The sequence below is a fragment of the Vanacampus margaritifer genome, chromosome 5 (genome assembly GCF_051991255.1).
Source record: "Vanacampus margaritifer isolate UIUO_Vmar chromosome 5, RoL_Vmar_1.0, whole genome shotgun sequence".
In the NCBI taxonomy this organism is placed as follows: Eukaryota; Metazoa; Chordata; class Actinopteri; order Syngnathiformes; family Syngnathidae; genus Vanacampus; species Vanacampus margaritifer.
This window is the reverse complement of record NC_135436.1, coordinates 27,632,518-27,650,178: the sequence shown is the minus strand read 5'-3', so window position 1 is coordinate 27,650,178 and position 17,661 is coordinate 27,632,518. Positions and strand designations below refer to the sequence as shown.

At 38.5% G+C, this 17,661-nt stretch overlaps 1 protein-coding gene across 3 annotated transcripts in view; it reads right to left on the bottom strand.

Moving 5' to 3' along the window:
- The window catches only part of cntn5 (contactin 5), a 144,819-nt gene that overhangs the window by 29,166 nt on the left and 97,992 nt on the right, over positions 1-17,661 (bottom strand). For all 3 annotated transcript variants that reach the window (XM_077566556.1, XM_077566554.1, XM_077566555.1), the window contains 4 exons: positions 14,131-14,267; positions 13,869-13,998; positions 7,315-7,459; positions 363-490 (listed from right to left, as the gene is read on the bottom strand). In XM_077566556.1, coding sequence (XP_077422682.1) covers positions 363-490; positions 7,315-7,459; positions 13,869-13,998; positions 14,131-14,267 — 540 coding nt within the window. The remainder of the gene's footprint in view (positions 1-362; positions 491-7,314; positions 7,460-13,868; positions 13,999-14,130; positions 14,268-17,661) is intronic.

Below are 17,661 nucleotides of genomic sequence, written 5' to 3'. Positions count from 1 at the left end.
GAATCACAACTTTGTAACTCATTTAGTGCCGCTGATAGTTGTAGACGTCAAAGATCCATTTTTACTGGGCTGAAAGTTTTTAACAGAAAAAAAAAAAATCATAAAAAAATAGTTTGTGATAAATTATAACCATTCATACCGAAAATTACAACTCTTTAAAAAAAAAAGCAATTAAAATGAACCTACAATAATATATATATATATTTTTTTTATATATTTAAAAACCGTGCTTACAGAAAGAGACTAAATATTAATATTCGGCCAAATGAAGTGAAATCGGCAAAAATAAATAAAATGGGGGAAAAAATGTGTTAGGGCACTGCCCCACTTTGCCCCTAACGTGACAAATAACGATCACTTACCTTTCACCCACAGCGTAGCCGTCATCTCGGCCCAGCCCAGCTGATTCTCCGCCCGGCACACAAAGTCGCCTTCGTCCGCTCGGCTGGCGTTGACGATCCTCAGGGTGTTGTTCCTCAACAGCAACATCCTGACGCAAAGCAACAATCGTCATCATCACCTCTGAATTGTTGTCGTTGACCACAAATGTAGCGATTGAAGTTTGCAGCCCAAATCGGTACCTGGTAACGCTAGTCGGCCTCCTATTGGCTGATCACCCAAAATATAACGCAAACTGCATTTGCGATGTTTGTGCATTTCGAGCGTAATCTTCAATGACGACAAGTTGACATTAAAGCCTTCCAGTGCAGATCAATGAGCAATTTGAATATGCTAATGAGGCTGACCCGCAGGTAACGGCACGAGTCGGCTCGCGTCTCCGTGGTATTTAAAGCGCAGATGTTCCTCGAGATACAGTCGACGATAAGAACGTTTCAGTCGGGGGGGGGGGAAAACAGCAAAGATAAACGAGACTTTGACTTCAACAGCTTTTTGCTTTTGAGGTCGAGAACAAAAGCGGCGCATCCGTTGCCTGACTATCAATTCTTGGAGTTTGGGGGGAGACATTCTTTTAAAAGAACACAATTGCCTTATTTCATAGCATTTTTATTTTTTTTTTTAAATAAACGTACGGAGGAGCGGTTACACTCACGAATCCATCTGACAAAGGCTGTCAAAAGCGAGTCTTGCATTTCAAGACCGCGTACTCCGGGGAGACGGCGAGTGTAATCGACGGGAAAAACAAACAGGTGAACATGCCGGGACTGGTAAGTGGCCGCTGAAGGACGCGGCAAACAAAACGCCTGCTGGAGTCGGGAAGAAATGGGGACTCCAGTCATATGATTTGACTTCACTTAGACTTAAAGGAGGAGTTTCAATGCAATAAAAAAAAAATAAAAAATAAAAATAATAATAATAATAATAATAATTTGGAGTCTTACTTTTTACAAAATTTAAATACGAGCTATTTGTCGGATGATTTTTTTTAAATTTAATTTGATATTGACGCTACCGTTGTAGTATAAATACTGTATTTCCATGTTTGACTGCAGCTCCCGTTGATAAATTTAGTTAAGATTCCGCTCGCTCTATGTTTCTTTTTATTTATCGTTCTTGTGTAAGTGTAAAAAAAAAGAATCGGTTCTTTTTCTCACTTAGCCGACCGTATTTTGTCTACTCATTTTCGCAGTTCATGTAGTTGAGAGAAATCAGAAGCAAATTAGCAACACTTCTGCTCAGCAGGTAAGTTTATTACCGTGTTTTGATTTTTTAAATAGTATTTCAAAAAATCAAATGTCCATCTTAACATTTAGTGTTATCGTAACATTCTATTCGAAATGAGTCACTCGTACTATCGACGTAGCAGCCAAGGCTAATGCTAATGCTTGGCTACATTGTGAATGCTAGCTTGGCTACATTGTGAATGCTAGCTTGGCTATATTGTGAATGCTAGCTTGATATTTGAATCGTATGAATCGTTTGAATCGTAACGTAGCAAACTACCCGTTTTAAGCGCTTCAAGCGGTTAACTGAGAATGGTTGAGGACTTTCAGATGTGATTGCAAATGTGTTAGCACAGCTAACTACAGTTTTATGAGTACAGATCATCCGTGCAAAGTGGCTAATGTGTGATTTTATGACTTGACTTATGACTCATTTAACCGAAGTAATGACTCGACTTACTTGAAATGCAGTAACTCAATTTGACTTGGTTTATTTTTGCAACACTAACTTTGGACTTTTTTTTTTTTTTTTTTTTAAACTTGAGGGTTAAGACTTAAGACTTTCTTATGACTTGCACATGTGAATTACTTCCACTTTTGGAAGACAACGTTCCATGATGCTTCAGTGCAGTATTTTTTGCCCCCCCCATCCTTGTCATCTATTTCAGGCTTGTGAGGCGTCAATGCTATTCAAATTAATTTATATTGTTTGGCATTTAAATCTACGCAACCCCCCCCCCACCACCCGTCCCCACTCCTCCTCTTCATCATGCACGAAGCTGATTGAAATTGGCAAAGAGGAAGCCGGGAAGGCGTGACCGAATCTTGACAAGCGCAATTCACGAGGCAATCTGCAGCCGGGAGACATTTTTCAAACGAGGGCATTAGGAAATTCACGTCCCCCCAACCCCCCCCCTCACCCTACAAGGACGCTGACACACAGAGGACAAAACGGGGACCGGCATTATATTTAAAGCAAAGAATCACAATATAATAGTGACCTATTTGAAAAAGATGACAGAATTAAAATCTTATTTACACCTCAAATAAGGTAAAGGTGTCATTTCCTTACAGTTTTTCTACCACTCAGACGGCCTATTAGAACTATGAAACCATTTATACGTCTAATCCACTCATTATATTCCTTGTTAGGGTCTAAACCCTGATTATGAGTAATCTAAACTCAAAAAGCTTTTGGTAATTGCCTCTTCATGCCACAAGATGGCGGCAAAACACTTTTGTTCTATTTGACAAACTTTGGCCACAATATAGCTAAATCCAGGTCCAGAAAGTAAAAACCCTGCCATAGTTTGGCTTTAGCCCCTTGTGCTAGCTAGCTAGCTAACCAGCATGTAAACGAGCACCCGGGGAGCTAGCTTAGGAGCTCGCTAGCTAGCACCTGCGGCTAAAGCCAAACTGTAGCAAGGTTTTTACTTTCTGGACCTGAATTTGCCACCTCTGGCTATGAATAAGATATACTATGCACATTAACTCATTCACTGCCATTGACGGTTTTAAACGTCAAAAAATCATTTCAACTATTTCTATTAGTTTAACATATTTTTTCTACTTTTGTTAACAAGAGTATAAAAACCTATAATTTTTTTATTGTACATTTAGAACAGATATAAAATTTGTGATTAATCGTGAGTTAACTATTGAAGTCATGCGATTAATTACGATTAAAAAATGTAATCGCCTGACGCCCCTAATTATTATTAATTATCTCATCAGGCGATCAATTTTTTAAAATTGTAATTAATTCAATGATGTCACGAGTTAACTCACGATTAATCACAAATGTTATACCTCTTCTAAATGTAAATTTTTTCCCCCGAGGTTTTCACTCTTGTCAAGCGAAAAATTTTTTTAAACTAATACAAATAGTTTAAATGAATTTTTGACGTTTATATAAAAAGTAACTTGTCACTAAAAAGAAGGTATCATGTCATGTATCATAAAATACAAGTGAATATTAATGTCAGGTTAGAGGGCATTGGGTATTGTTTTTTCTAGTATAAGTGTGCTAAATTTGCTGAACCAGATATCCCACTTATTCATGGGATGTCAAAGGGATCCAGGTTCGATTCCCGTGTTCTCCCGCATCCCCAAAAACAAAGACTCTAATGTCTTAGTGACTTTGAATGTGAAAGGTGGTTTGTCAACGTGCGCTTTGTGATTGACTGGCAACCGGTCCCGGGGTGTACAAAATGGAGGGCTTGGCATTCAGCAATAACGATGAAGAACTAATGGCTGCATTGACCCGGTTCTGTCCAAGAAGGACAAAAAACATACTCATCATTGGCCACAAAAAAAGGGGATTAATACTTTGTGTTTAAGCAACAAAAGGCTTGAACATTAGCGGAAATCCATGTTAATTACGCACCTTCATTAAGTCGGGACAGCTGTCAATGGCAGATAAACGCGCAGACCTTTTCGAATCACCCCGAAAAAAAAAAAAAAACGATGGTCCTGCCATCCATAAACTTCTGCGCTCTACAAAGGCCGATGTCACAAAATCTTTGCCACAGTCGGACGGGGTCAACACCTGAAAAGCGCCTTTGTTTCCAGGCAGGAATCAACATTATCACACGCTGGATCAGCGCTGACCTTTTTAACGCGCAGCCTATTGATTTCGTCCCGGCGGAGTGACGGGAGCACGATGGATTCGTCCTCGGTCGCTAACGTCCGGGCAACTTTGATGTCAACGCTATTCTGTGAGCCAGTGGTTTGAAAACTTTTTAACGCCAAGTGTCACCTCAAAAAATGCTTGAGAAATCTCAAAATACATTTTTGTCTTTGCAATGACTTTATTTGAAGAGCAACTTTCTAATTTTGTGGAAGTAAAGTACTTTATTCCGGTGTTAAATGCACTAGCTGGGTCAATCTTAGCGTAGCTTAGCCATTAGCATGGCTTCTCCGTCTTTTCCTGTCATCCCTTTGTGAAAATGCTACTTGTCGGAGAAGTAGCTTATTGGCCGCCATGGAAATGATGATTACTGACTTTGGCGCAATGCCACAAAGTTTTTAGCCAGATTAGTAGTAGTTAGCTGTACCTCGTCAGTAGCTAGCTGCTGCGGCGCAAATAGTGCTACTTAGCTTCCCTTGACCTCTATAGTTGACATGAGCCCAGGAAAGCTTTTTGGGAATGTCTTTGCGGTTAATTCTCAGGTTTCCTATTCAATGCTTTTTTGATGAGGCACAAAATGCTAAATTTAGCCTCACAAACTGCCACGTGAACCCGCTGCATTTCGAGCCTTGCTCTACAACTACCCCCATAATGACCAACAGGGTGTCAGGGTATCAACTCAAGTGTTAACACTGCTTCAGTATATAAAAATAAAACATACTTAACATAATAATTCAATTAAAATGTGATGCACGTAATAGTTTAAAAAAAATGTACCTCTGTAAATGCTTGAAAACCAGCAACCCTTAAATATTAAATGCATGCGAGTCAGTCTAAGGGGTTTGGCGGAGGTCAAGAATTCACAAGAAAACGGAACGTATGGTGTTCCACATGGTTCAATTCTGGGGCCTGTTTTTATTGTATCTGCTGCCCCTGGGTTTCATCAAACTGCTTTTTATTAATATTAATATCAAACATGAAGCATATGACTGAGTGAGCTGAAATTGCACCCAATTGTGCAAAATATGTTGAAATTAAAAATGGCACCATCCAAAATTTCAAAATTATTATTGTCATTATTATATGTGGGAAACAAATTTTTATAGTACACATGAGTAAAAATGTCCAAATTTCGGCCCATTGACTCCCATTATAAATCATAATTTTTCATGTTTTTTTTGATGCACTGTACACTTGATGTGTTATAGTGCATTTCCCGTCATTACTCAATTTAACCCTTCGCTGGGGCATCAACTAAACGTAGAATTTTTGTTCAACAGTAAACCCTATAGCTATGTCTTGAATTTGAAAAAAAATAAATAAATAGATCAATGAAGAAGGCTTTGGTATTCTCGGGAAGTATCTGTGTTAGTAATTTGTGTCTTGAGCTGAAAGAAGTTGGCAAAGTCTGTTTCCAAGGTAAATTTTGGAAGAGTTTTCTGCTCCCAGAACACTTGACTTTATCTCAGGTCAGATAAAAGCCCCGATCGCAGGTACAACTTTTTCCCGCGGCTGCCAGAGAAAAATAGATTTGCAGCTTTGACGAATGCCTCCGAGGCTTTATCGGGTTCAGACGAGCCCGAGTCATTAATCATCATTTTATAGGCCCGCACACTCCGCAAAAGCCAAAAGCCATCTTTCAGAGGCGACGGCGAGTTCAAACAACAGCCCAATTCCCTCTTCTCACTTTTTCAGAGATGAAATATTTCTATTCAAATGACCGCATCAAAGGAACTTGGACGCATTAGCGGTGACACTCCCGAGGATTTTGATCATTAAGCCAGGCGGAATCTTGGCGGCTAAACATAAAGGTCCCCACGCTGACGGATACACGTTTTAACGTCGCTCACTTTGATTGACAGAGCCCGACGGATGCTCCTGGTGAAAGGATGACGCCTCAAAGTGCACGAAGGCAGTGGTGGGCTCCGTGGGGCGGGGGGGGGGGGGGGGGGCATCTCGGAAGAACTGGCAAAGATGTTTTGTTTCTGACACTTCATTTCAGTCACACTCATAAAACCGGCACGCCTCCTAAGGCCCTCGCCGTGGGGAGAGCGCTCTAAAAAATAACGATGTGAAAATAAGGTCGAGAGGCAAACTTTTCACGGCTTCATGAATATTTCAACCCTGGGAAATGAAAATCAACTTTTAAACATGCGGGTTTGGAACTCTCAGATGTTGCTATTAAAACAGTCAGTAAACAATTATTGGTTGGCCTTGTCGTGTATGCGCTGTTCTATTAGGACCAAAACTGCCAAAATCCAAAATACTGTAAATAAATGACTAAATAAATAAATGAATAAAAGCGAAAATAAAAACAGATATAAAAATATAATTCAAGGATAAAATGCAAAACATAAATATAAATGGAAATTTTTATTTTTGTATTTACTTTTATTTATTTTGGATCTATATATATATATACACATACATACATACAGTTGTTTTTATTTCCATTTCAATTTAATTTTTGTATTTAATTTTTGAATTAATATTTTTTAATATCAGTTTCGATTTTCACTTTTATTTATTTATTTAGTCATTTATTTACAGTATTTTTTTTTAATTTTGACAGTTTTGGTCCTCCACACTGTTCAGCAGTGGCGGGAATTCCCAAAAGTACAAAATACAGTCTAGTTTAATATTACACATCAAATCAATATTCCCATTTGAAATGAATTTAAATTCCATTAATCTGTTATAGCCACGTTAAACCACCCAAATTAAATGTGTTACATGTTTTTAAAAAAGACACAAATAGCGGCCTAATTGTAAAATACAAAAGCTATAATTTTTTACAGATTTTTTTTACAAACACTTTTAAAACATAATAAAGTATTGAAGTCGTGTTCAACATGAAATATCTGCTGTCATAATCAGATTAGGCTCGTTCAAAAAATGAATAAGTGTAATATTAAAGAGCAGATTTTGCAGCAGTGACACGATGATGTACGCTAAGTAGTTAGGCTCGCTAAACTAAGCCTTTAAATCATGGACCCCCTCCAAATTCCAAATTCATGCCCCCCCCCTCCACATGTTTTGTAAGACGCGCGTGCCGTGGTCTACCTTTTGCTGGGCTGTATCCTCCTGTCGGCTCGCCTCCACGTGATGCGCGGCTTGGGCGACGCCCGAGGTTTGCACTCGATGGACGCGTCCTTGCCCAGCGTGGCGATGACTCGCACCGGGTTGGGCACGAAGACGGGCGCCGATGCTGTGGTGAGGACGAAAGTCATGAAGAGCAAAGTCACTTTCTTGTCACCGTGACTGCTAAAACGCACTTCTAAAAATACATACTGCTCTCTAATGTACGGTATTACAGTAATTATTCCACCTTACTGCAATTGATTTACTGTAAAAAGTCAGATTTAACAAACTCATTTGTGTATAATTTTGACCCTCAAAGGCCACCCTACATTAGCCTGGAATTCAAATGTAGACGTTTTGGATTTGTATGATGCTGAAAAGTATTCCCACATATGTTATTATGATTTTTATTCTCCACACGTTTTTGCCGCATAACAACACCCACTTAATATTTTTTCCGATTTACACTATTCAAATTTCAACTTGCTACAAAAATTTGCGGCTTCCGGGGTATATATATCGTCTGATTCCACATTACTTACAGTATTTGCACAATTCAACGTTCAATATCAACTTTTCCTCATTCATTTTGAATGGGACAGACATTGAACTTTTTCTAAGTATCACTTTCCACGCCCACTTCCATACATAGAACTTATCATCATTACCAGGTTTCTGATACTGCTCGGTGGCATAGTAACCAGGAGGTCATCATTTCATAATTTATCCCTCAATTTACTTCATAAGCATTCCACATGCATTCAAATATTTGCATTCAGTTTCAGCATTCCTCCAGAAATTGCACTTAGTCTAGTTATCATTATCATCATTATTATTATTATTATTTTGCATAAAATGATGAAATTACAACCGGTCGACTTCAGCAAACAAAAAAATGTACATACACTGATCATGCGGCCGTTTATGGTGGTGTCATTTATTTTCTTGAAAAACTCACCTATTTGCATTTTTCAGCTTTCAGGCCAATGCTATTTCGAATATGAACATTTTGTTCAACACCATCTGGTGGCATTTTGGTGCCAAGCAACTATTATTAACTCTTTGACTGCCAGACGTTTTCAGAAAAGGGATGCCGTGGGTGCCAGCCGATTTTAAGCATTTTGACTGATCTTTCAAGGTCCATAGAAAATTATGTGTTTGGACTATGGAAACACACATACTGCCAAAACAAGATTGGACTCTCATCTTCCATCAGAAAAAAAAAAGTTTGTTTCTACCTTATTCCGTTTTTGAGTAATAAACAATAGAAAATGGTTAGTTTCACCTGTTTTTTTAAAAAAAACGTCTTTTAACATCTTTGGCACTCCTCCATAGGATTTTACGAAACGTTATTTAACGTTTTTGGCAGTCAAAGAGTTAAAAAGGAGAATTTTATTAAGCCTGGTCAAAATTCTTTGCCACCATCTTGTGGCATCTATAGGCCTGCCAGGAATGCTTGGTCAAAATAGTATTTGGATGTCACTGACTGATTTTATATTTTTTAATTATTTTATTGAATTATTTATTTTTAATATGTTTTTTAAAAAAAAAATTCTAAATTTTATTATCACAAATTAATATTTTACTCCTGTATTTATTTATTATTTTGTGCTCCATCCATCCATCACAATAATTAGATACACAAAAGTTCATGTACACAAGAGAAGAAATGAAGGCCTAATTGAGAAGTCATCATCATCATCATCATCATCATCATCATCATCATCATCATCATCTGCATTCCACATCAAGGCCATCTCCAGGCTGCAAGGCTTCGTCAGCCAGCATTATTCAAATGCTGAGTGACGTTTTCCCAGTGACATTACACACAATGACAATCCAATTCCAGCCGTAGCTCAAGGCTAACCCGGCTCCACGCCACAGTCCCGCCTTCCGGCCCGCAGCGGCGGCCATGTTTGTGCGCGTCTTTAATCAGAGCAGGAGCGCGGCGGCGGCGGCCGGCTGCCGGTGGCGTCGGCCGCCGCTCGTCACCAATCGGCCTCCCGGCAAAGGCTGATGTGGGCCACGGTGCCGGGCTCATCTGCGGGTTGGTATTAGCCACGTAATCAGTCCTGAGGTCTGTACGGGGGCACCATCAGATCAGAAAAAAATCATCCGGCCTCGTCGGGTCTTGTTAAAGTTTTCTTCATCTTCTGGACAGTGTCATGCAGTTTGTATAAATAACACGTCATTACTGAGCACTGAGCATTTTTGACCCTCCAGGGTCGGGCTTCAAACGATTTTGCTGCAGAAATGGCTTACAGCATTGGTGTCCAACCTACGGCCCGGGGCCATTTGCGGCCCACCATCCATTTTAGCGGCCCGCAGCATATACTAAAAATGACATTTGACGCAGCTCGCGTGGCTAAAATACGTGCTACTTAATATTGATTTTATCCGCCATTTTTTAAATAATAATAATAATTAATCTTTAGTCCAGTTTCAATCACGCTTGTTAGTTTTTATTATAATTAGTCAACCTCATCCCGTTTTCATTTAGTTCATTTTTAGTCAACTATAAATCTAGCATTTTAGTCTTGGTCAGGACCATCATCATCATTTTTTTTTTGTGAGCAGATAATGTTAAACATTTGAACTTTTTTCTGTGCCTTTTTTTTTGCATGGCCGTCATCTATAATTGACTACATTTAGCTAAACAGATCATTCAATTCTACCCTTGAAACGGAATTATGAATAAATATAATCAGTATTTCGTGTTTTCTGAAAACAACGACTTAAGCCATTATTTTAGGAAGGTGATGATACGTACTTATCCATCTTAAATGATACGAAATAATCAACTCTGGCCAATTAATTTTTTAACCACAGCGCTATAGACACTGGCAGAGTTTTTCTTCGTCTGGCGTCTCTCACATTTCATTACATGCTGAAAATTGCTATGCGCGTACCCTGCTTAGGGAGTCAACATTTTGATGGACAAAAAACAAAAAAAGGGGCTTTTGATTCTCCGAAATGCCACGGATTCCCCTTCAAAAAAGGGCATGCCACGCTGCCAGTAAATCAAAGCGGCCCTCGGGGGAACGCGAAAAGGGGAAGGGGGTGTCACCAGCTGCGTTCCGGTATAGAAGATGACAAGGAGAAAATGGCGCATCAACACAGAGCGCAGAGGACAGCCTGAGCCAAGCCTCGTGGCCGCCGAGCGCCACGAGGCCTTAAAGTCGCACGTGAACTTGTGTTGCGCTCGCTGGATGAAAGTCGGCTTCCATCACTGCCAATCTATGCCTGCAAGCCAATTTTTTTTTTTTTTGTAGCAGAGTTGGAAAAATTGTATATAGACAAAAATGTCTGATAAAAGTAGAATTATTGAATGAAATCCTGTATTTAAGCAGAAGTAAAAAAATAAAAAAAACTGACTAAGTGCAATTTTTGGAGAAATTGCGTGGGAATGCTGAAAGCTGAATGCTAATAAAAGCTTGAATGCATGTTGAATGCTATTAAATAAATCGAAAGATAAATTACGTGAAAATTACTAATTATTAATTGGAGTTGCATGATAAATGTAAAAAAAAGAGAAGCTGAACTTCAACCAGTCCAAGGTGGGATTCGAACCCGCACTTCCTCTTTACTAGTCAAAGTTCCCGCTGTACTACCCAATGATCCACAGCAGACTTGCTGTCATCATTGTCAAGTGTTGAGTGTTTCATTGAAAATGAATGGAGATTTCACATTCGCAGACAAAGTAAGGGAAATTCAAACCCGAATCCAGTCACAAAACTATTGGCGAGAGGCTAGCAGGAGTTTCCATTGTGAACAGCTAAATAATTAGAACATGTTTCAGTCATAAATGGTAAAAAAAAAAAAAAGGCTATTGTAAAGATATTTAGGGCAAAATGTTACATAGAGCAGCTTTAAATAATTGGACAATGATTATTATCATGGTTGGAATCAGACGTGAATTTTTGAAGCAAGTTGAAATTTGAACGGTGTAAATTGGAAGTATTATGTGGGAGTTGTTGAATAGCAAAAAAAAAGTGTGGGGAATAAAAAGTGCCTGAAATAATAAAGGTTAGAAACAACATAAGTGCCACCAAAAAAAAAAAAAAAAAATCCAGACTGAATTGTATAGAGGCGGCTACAGTAGAGTCAATCTCGCTGAAGTGAGGAGAGGCGCATTCAATCAGGACATAGCCTTGTCTAATAAACAGAAGTGCTTTGGCAGCATCTTGTAGCATATATTGGCCATTAAAAAAGAAAAAAAAATCACTCACTTTTCATCTTCAAATATTTCCTTGGAATGCAAGTAAGAGTATTATTGCATGTTTTCTAAACACTACACACTTAAAGAATCATCTAACTTTTGATGTTCAGCCACCTCTTACAAGTAGGACCCCCCCCCAAAAAAAAGAACAATTTAATGACTGTTTTAATTTTCCGAGATTAAAATATAATTAAGCGCCACCAATTAATTTTGCACCACCACAATGGGGGGGGGGGGGGGGGGGGTTTGCACCACCAGAATTACTGGATTTTCTTAAATTATTATTATTTTTTTTACAATTTATTTCTGTAATAACATATTTTGTTCTAAAAAAAAATAATAATAAAACTTTAAAAAAAAACAATTGAAGGCACCGGGGTAAAAAAAGTGATTGATTACCACAGACCTGAACCAAAACAATGGGAGGGGGGGGGGGGGGGGGGTTTGCACCACCAGAATTACTGGATTTTCTTAAATTATTATTATTATTTTTACAATTTATTTTTGTAATAACATTTTTTGTTCTAAAATAAATAAATAAATAAAACTTAAAAAAAAACAACTGAAGGCATCGGGGTAAAAAAAGTGATTGATTACCACAGACCTGAACCAAAACAATGAGGGGGGGGGGGGGGTTGCACCACCAGAATTACTGGATTTTCTTAAATTATTATTATTGTTTTTACAATTTATTTCTGTAATAACATATTTTGTTCTAAAAATAAATAAATAAATAAAACTTTAAAAAAAACAACTGAAGGCACCGGGGTAAAAAAAGTGATTGATTACCACAGACCTGAACCAAAACAATGAGGGGGGGGGGGGGGGGGTTGCACCACCAGAATTACTGGATTTTCTTAAATTATTATTATTATTTTTACAATTTATTTCTGTAATAACATTTTTTGTTCTAAAATAAATAAATAAATAAAACTTAAAAAAAAAAACTGAAGGCATCGGGGTAAAAAAAGTGATTGATTACCACAGACCTGAACCAAAACAATGGGGGGGGGGGGGGTTTGCACCACCAGAATTACTGGATTTTCTTAAATTATTATTATTATTTTTACAATTTATTTCTGTAATAACATTTTTTGTTATAAAAATAAATAAATAAATAAAACTTTAAAAAAAACAACTGAAGGCACCGGGGTAAAAAAAGTGATTGATTACCACAGACCTGAACCAAAACAATGGGGGGGGGGGGGGGGTTGCACCACCAGAATTACTGGATTTTCTTAAATTATTATTATTATTTTTACAATTTATTTCTGTAATAACATTTTTTGTTCTAAAATAAATAAATAAATAAAACTTTAAAAAAAACAACTGAAGGCATCGGGGTAAAAAAAGTAATTGATTACCACAGACCTGAACCAAAACAATGGGGGGGGGGGGGGGGGTTGCACCACCAGAATTACTGGATTTTCTTAAATTATTATTATTATTTTTACAATTTATTTCTGTAATAACATTTTTTGTTCTAAAATAAATAAATAAATAAAACTTTAAAAAAAAAACTGAAGGCATCGGGGTAAAAAAAGTGATTGATTACCACAGACCTGAACCAAAACAATGGGGGGGGGGGGGGGGTTGCACCACCAGAATTACTGGATTTTCTTAAATTATTATTAGTATTTTTACAATTTATTTCTGTAATAACATTTTTTGTTCTAAAATAAATAAATAAATAAAACTTAAAAAAAAAAAAAAACTGAAGGCATCGGGGTAAAAAAAGTGATTGATTACCACAGACCTGAACCAAAACAATGGGGGGCGGGGGGTTGCACCACCAGAATTACGGTACCCCCAAAGTTTGTTTTTTTTTATCACCCCCATTTCTTCAATATACAAATAATCCGTATTAGTCCAGCAGTACCTGTTGTCACTTCTAAAGTTCAAGACTTGAAACCAAACCTCCCATCATCAAGTCTGTGGAAGTCATTTTCTCACAGATATGTTGACTGGATTATCTTAAAAGTTATACACGGTATCCAAACATAATCACAAGCTTGTTTGCTAGATCACGTCTGCATCACTTCAATAGACAGTCCTTCAATTATCACGTTCCCCATATCGGAGTTTTCGGCATGTCTATTTTTGAATCGACGTAGATGTTGAAATGTAAATTAACGCCTGCGTTCAGACTTCCTTGGAAGCAGTTTATCTCACATAACATCTTGTGTTAAACTGACACTCCACAACGTAGAGGTTGGTTGAGAAAAAGGCTAAAAACGATTATTTTCTCCTTGTTTTTGTTTTCCCAACCGCTCTGCTTCGGCTAAATGACATAAAGAGTCTTGATAAAAATGTTTACCTAAAATCTTGAGTTCGGCGTTGGAGTAAATGGCGCCGTACTTGTTCTCCGCCACACACTGGTACATTCCCGAGTCCGCGGGCTGCAGCTTGTGAATAGAGAGCTCGCCGTTGACGATCTCCACTCGACCCTGGAAGGCGAAAAAGAAAAAGGAAAAGAAGAAGTGGCCTCTTAATGATGATTCATGACAACATTCCGCACCCTGAGCTATTTTTTTCCACACTCCTTTCAGCAAAAGGAAGAAGAGACGAGGTGCGCGTACCTGCGACGTCAAGGGCAAACCGTTACGCAGCCAGCGATAGGTAGGCCGGGGCCTCCCCGTGGCCTTGCACTCCCAGTGGAGCTTCTCCCCACTATCCAGCTGAGTGTCATTAATCATTCGCACCCACTGCGGCAGCGCTGAAAGAGAGAGCGAGAGGGGGGGGGGGGGGTGCAATAAGTAGGATCGCTGAAACGTCTCTAATGTGGTCTACATCTTGTTAGGGTGTTGACTTCTTGAGCTGACAAAATCAACAGGCTTTGTGCTGTTAGAAAGTACATCAACAGAGTAAATCACAAGAAGGAGTCATGCCATATCGCCTATGACAAAACACACATGTTTTTTATGTGTAGAGATTTGTCTCAAAATTATTCACACAAATATATATTCGTGATTTTCACGTGCTTTTCAGATCCACAAATAGATCCGCCATTTTCCCGTATGTTTGTTAACTCATTTGCTCCCCAAAACACATAAAAACGTTCTATTTTAAATATTGCCGTGGTCCCAAAAACTCATTCATATGTTTTTAATGTTTGTTTTTTTATGCTAGAGCATACAGAAGGCTTTGATGCAGCCACTGACCTAAAGAGGTCGCTTAAAGAAATGGTAATTATTACCCCCGCTCAAAAAAAAAACGGTGTATAAGAGATCAAACAGGGCCACGTTTTCCCCGGTGTTTTAAACAAGGTTTGTGAATAATGATGAAACGGAAACAGATTTTTTTCTCTTTTTTCTGATGAAAGAAGAGACTCTAATCTTTTTTTTGGGGTAGGTTCCATGTTTTTATAGCAATAGAACACAATATTTTCACAATCACAATCGAGTAAAACAGCCGGGAGCGAAGGGGGTTGCTTCAGTGAAAATGGCTGGGAGTGAATGTGTGAATGTTGTGTATGCATTTTTCATGACCTACCATTTGTGAATGTTCAATTCTGCTTGTGAGTTGTCGAATGTGCATTATTATTATTATTTTTTTGACAAACATCACGCTGTTTCAAGATATTCACACACTCGAAAGGCCCGTTGTTCCTCCTCCGTCCACAAAGAGGCAGTGTTGCTGTCGAGGCGTCTCCCATTTTTGGTTTAGAAATTGGAAATGAAACAAAACACGAGCCTTTATCTGGTCCTCTTTTATGTCGGGAAAGAAAATACGAGCCTAATTTGTGACCCTCTAGCTTACGCTGCCTTGAGACTTTCGTTCTACTGTTCATTTTTCTTCTTCTATGCCGCTAACGCAGCAGTGGTCAAAGAGGTAGCAATAGAAGAAGAGTGTCTTCCGGGTGAAGGCAAAACCAGCTCGATGTAAACAAACTGGATAATTTTTTTCCCCCAACCAAGTTGAGACCGTGTTTGACATTAGTCGTCTATCACATAAAATCAACAAGCTTCCAAATCCAAGTGAAAGATTCCGTGATCATTGAATCCACCAGGAGGCCATGTTGATGTTTTTGCGAGAATATTTGAATGCTTATCCAGCCCGTCCATGTTCTTTCTTGTGACGCAGCTTTTACGTCGCGACTTCCCTTCAGAAAGTTGCTCGAAATGTTCGCGTTATGCCCTCTCGCTTTCATCTGTAAGTCTCCGTCTATCCGCTTGATGCATTTTTCAACACGTGAACGTATATTCATGAGATTATAAAATTTACAAGGACTTTTCGCTGGAGTCGGATCGTTCGTCTTGCGTGGGAGCGAGAATATTAATCAGCCACCAAGAAAGCGAGCAACCACCGCCGAGCCCGCCCGTTCCTTCTTTTAGTTTAATCTTTCAAGGCCTTTTTTTTTTTTGTATTAAACTTTTTCCTCAGTTGTGTTAATAATGCACAAACGACGAAGGCTAATCTACAGAAATGAAAGGGATGTAAATTAATTCCAAGAAAATTAAAGATGCAAGCAGCTTTTCTTTTTCTTTTTTTTTTTTTTTTCCAAGACGAATCCTTGAAATGATCATCAAACTTTGACGCCATGCTCCGCCCACTCTCGATGGCGTCGGCAAAATAGCTTGCAAAGTTAGCATTTCGCATCTGGCTAAGACATTTGGGTCAACTCCCGGGTAGAAGTTTGTTAAAGTAAGAGCCCTGCAAAATCGTCCAATATGGCCGCTTCAAACCAAAATAGCCAAATACGTATATCTTTTTTTGTGGTTCTATAGTTTGAGGTATCACAAACACAAAAATCTTAGCATTAAAGGTTTTCTTTGCCTTTTGTTTTTCAGAACTGGTGTTTTTGGTGAAAGCACACTATTTTGTACTGCTGATTACTAAAGAACGGAGTCCACTTGAAATGAAAATGCTCTCAAAATCTTCTTGACAAAATTTGTGTTTTTGGTCATATCAAGTCCTCCCAAAAGGCAATTAATTTGTTCAGAATAATTGAGAAAGCAATGATTCCAACGGTGACTGAGTATTCTGTTCTATTGCTATAAAAACATGGAAACTACCAAAAGAAAGATTAGCGTCTCTTTTTTCATCAGGAAAAAATAATATTTGTATCGGTTTCCGTTTTGCAGAAATTTGCATTAGAATATAGCTAAGTTTCATCATTATTCACAAATATTTTTAAAACACTGGAGAAAATAGCTTTTTTGCAACATGGCTCTGGTTGATCTCTTATACTCTGCTGCCACCCGCTGGCCGTTTTTTGTTGCAATAACTACCATTGCTTTAAGCGACCTCTTCATGTCAGAAGCATTAAAAAAAAAAAACATAAAAAAATTTGAAATATGTTTTTGGGAGTGCGGGACAAAGTAGTGAAAAGCGTATTTATACGTTTTTGGGTTTGAACGACTTAGTTTCTCCAAATGACATGCCAGCGTGATTAATTCATTACATTTCATCATTTGCGCCTTTTCATGTCTACTAATGCAATTCCGGGTTGCCTGAATTCACCAAGTTGCCATTGTTGTCTATTGCAGGCGCTAACGCTGCAACTTTAATAACACGCAATGTTGTTGTTTGATTGCGCCTTTATGGCCAAGAATGTTCAATTCACAATGAAAGCCCAAACGATTAGATGACCTCAAGGAAATTACTTTTAGCCCCAACAAGCTGGGGCTCCTTTTCTCCTTGTGTTGTCAAGTGAATCAAGGCGGCAGTGCGGGACCTTGGAAGCGTGTCGCGCCAAGGCTGCGGCACTCCTTTATGTTGGCCTTGTGCATGTGGCACGGGCGCGATTGGGGGTTGCTCTTTTATGATACAAGCAAAACAAGCAATGTGAAATGCCTACAGTAGCATTTTTCTCAAGAAAAGCCTTAAAGCAGATTGTGCATGTTTGAAAACACTATTTGAATTATTTAGTCAAAATACATAAAGTATTAGAGTATATGTTGTCTACTTAAAATCATTTGGTTATGCAAATGAGCCAATGCTAACCCAATCCCTTCTACTGCGAGGCCAATGCGCAGTATACTATTTGTTACCATGATGGAACGAGGAGGGTTGTGACGATGCAATAGCTGCTACTGATAACCCAGACTATGAAGAAAGAAAAAAAAAAAGTCCTTAGATTTTCACTCATGGAGGCAGCACTTTTACAA